General features: G+C 50.1%; 1 protein-coding gene across 1 annotated transcript in view; it reads left to right on the top strand.

Annotated features, from left to right (window-relative positions):
• Positions 1-215: 215 nt before the first annotated feature.
• The window catches only part of NWD1 (NACHT and WD repeat domain containing 1), an 87,388-nt gene continuing 84,871 nt past the window's right edge, over positions 216-2,732 (top strand). Inside the window, 2 exon segments of the mRNA XM_023229651.2 lie at positions 216-258; positions 261-295. Of these exon segments, the coding sequence (XP_023085419.2) occupies positions 216-258; positions 261-295 (78 nt within the window).

Genomic DNA, 2,732 nt, shown 5'->3' with positions numbered 1-2,732 from the left:
CTTGCAATCCCAACACTTTGGGAGGCAGAGGAGAGAGGATCTCTTGAGGGCAGGAACTTGAGACCAGCCTGGGCAACATAGCGAGATCCCATTTTCCACAAAAACAGGGAAAAAAGACCAAAGTCTGTCAATAAAATAAAAGCAGAGCTATGAGACTGGGAAGAGTTCTGGGTCCTTTCCACTAATATCCTCCATGCCCTTCCCTGCAGATATGGATGCAGAGAGGGAAGCCCTGCAGAGCACTGCCTACCCCGAAGTGCAGACCTTCTGCCAGAAGCACGGCTTGATGTTTGAGGTAACCACAAGTCACTCTGGGCTCCATGCTTTTTTTCTTTTTTTTTGACACATAGTCCTTGCTCTGTTGCCAGGCTGGGGTGCAGTGGCACGATCTCGGCTCACTGCAACCTCCGCCTCCCAGGTTCAAGCAATTCTCCTGCCTCAGCCTCCTGAGTAGCTGGGACTACAGGTGCATGCCACCACGCCCAGCTAATTTTTGTATTTTTAGTAGAGATGGGGTTTCACCATGTTGGCCAGGATGGTCTTGACCTCTTGACCTTGTGATCCGCCTGCCTCGACTCCCCAAAATGCTGGGATTACAGGCGTGAGCCACCAAGCCCAGCTCCATGTTTTTTTTTTTTTTTTTTTTTTTTTTTTAAGACAGAGTCTCTCTCTGCCACCCGGACTGGAGTGCAATGGTGCGATCTCGGCTCACTGCAACCTCGGCCTCCAGGATTCAAGCTATTCTCCTGCCTCAGCCTCCTGAGTGGCTGGGATTACAGGTGCCTGCCACCATGCCCGGCTATCTTTTTTTTTTTTTTTTTGAGACAGAGTCTCACTCTGTCGCCCAGGCTGGAGTGCAGCGGCTGGATCTCAGCTCACTGCAAGCTCCGCCTCCTGGGTTTACGCCATTCTCCTGCCTCAGCCTCCCGAGTAACTGGGACTACAGGCGCCCGCCACCTCGCCCAGCTAGTTTTTTGTATTTTTTTAGTAGAGACGGGGTTTCACCGTGTTAGCCAGGATGGTCTCGATCTCCTGACCTCGTGATCCACCCGTCTCGGCCTCCCAAAGTGCTGGGATTACAGGCTTGAGCCACCACGCCCGGCCTCGGCTATCTTTTAACACGTTATTGTTGAGTTTAAAAATTCACAATGATTTTTAAACAAAGGGCCCACATGTTCTTTTTGCACTGAACCCCACAGATTCTGTAGTTAGTCCTTCAGATCCAGCTGTGGAGATAAAAATCCTTGGGACTATAAAAAAGCAGGTGGGATCAGGCGTGGTGGCTGACGCCTGTAATCCCAGCACTTTAGAAGGCTGAGGCAGGCAGATCACTTGAGGTCAGAAGCTCGAGACTAGCCTGGGTAATATGGTGAAACTCCGTCTCTACTAAAAATATAAATTAGCTGGGCGTGATGGCTCATGCCCGTAGTCCCAGCTACTCAGGAGGCTGAGGCAAGAGAATGGCGTGAACCTGGGAAGCGGAGATTGCAGTGAGCTGAGATCAAGCCACTGCACTCCAGCCTGGGTGACAGAGCAAGACTCTGTCTCAAAAAAGAAAAAAAAAAAAAAAAAGACAGGTGGAGGGGTTACAGCCGTGTGCACCTTGCTTGGTTAGCGTGGCAGGTGGTGTAGAAAAGTGGGTAGGAGCGAATGCTTTGAAACACAGATTCGTTGCTGCCTCCCTTGCAGTGTGACCTTGGGCATGTCATTTAACTGTCTGTCGTTGTTGCTGCTGTTTTTGTCTTGCCTTCAGGGCTTCCTGGCCCTCTTCGTACTGGGCTTCAGGAGGAGTATAAGAGGTCTTTGGGATTTGGGGGACGGGCATGGAGGTTGGACATGCCTTTTTCTAGAATGCTGATGGTGTACCTAATTGGCACAGTCCCAAAACAGTAGGAGCCCCTAACAGTGTCTCCTTGTACCAATCTCTGGCTAGGGAATTTTTTTTTTTTTTTTTTTGAGATGAGGTCCAGTGGGCGACAGAGCAAGATCTCATTTCAAAAACAAACAAAGAAACAAAAAAATAGTGGAGTGGTGTGATCTCACAGCTCACTGCAACCTTGACCTTCTGGGCTCAAGGGATCCTCCTGCCTCAGCCTCCTGAGGAGCTGAAACTACAGGCATGCACCACTATGCCTGGCTAACCAGGGATGTATCTGCCTGCACATTTCCTTGTGGAAACTGATGAACCATCTTTGGAGTCTCAGCTTAACTTGAGGCTGCCTCCTTGCTATTCATCAGAATGATTCATTGCACCGAAGTCCCATTTGGTTAAAAGATGAGGTCAGGCAAGGTGGCTAACACCTGTATTCCCAGTGCTTTGGGAGGTCAAAGCAGGAGGATTACTGGAGGCCAGGAGTTTGATACCAGCCTGGGTAATATAACAAGATCCCATCTCTATAAAATTTTTTAAAAAGTGAGCTGGGTGCAGTGATGCCCACCTGTAGTCCCAGCTACTGGGGAGGCTGAGGCGGGAGGATCACTTGAGCCCAGGAGTTTGAGGCTGCAGTGAGCTGTGATGGAGCCACTGCACTCTAGCCTGGGTGCCAGAGTGGGATGCTGTCTTAAAAAAAAAAAAAAAATCTGGGCCGGGTGCAGTGGCTCATGCCTGTAATCCCAGCACTTTGGGAGGCCAAGGAGGGTGGATCACCAGAGGTCAGGCGTTCGAGACCAGCCTGGACAACATGGTGAAACCCCCTCTCTACTAAAAATACAAAAATTAGCCGGGTGTGGTG

This window comes from Piliocolobus tephrosceles, chromosome 21 (genome assembly GCF_002776525.5).
Source record: "Piliocolobus tephrosceles isolate RC106 chromosome 21, ASM277652v3, whole genome shotgun sequence".
NCBI classification, from domain to species: domain Eukaryota; kingdom Metazoa; phylum Chordata; class Mammalia; order Primates; family Cercopithecidae; genus Piliocolobus; species Piliocolobus tephrosceles.
This window is presented reverse-complemented; position numbering and strand designations above follow the sequence as displayed.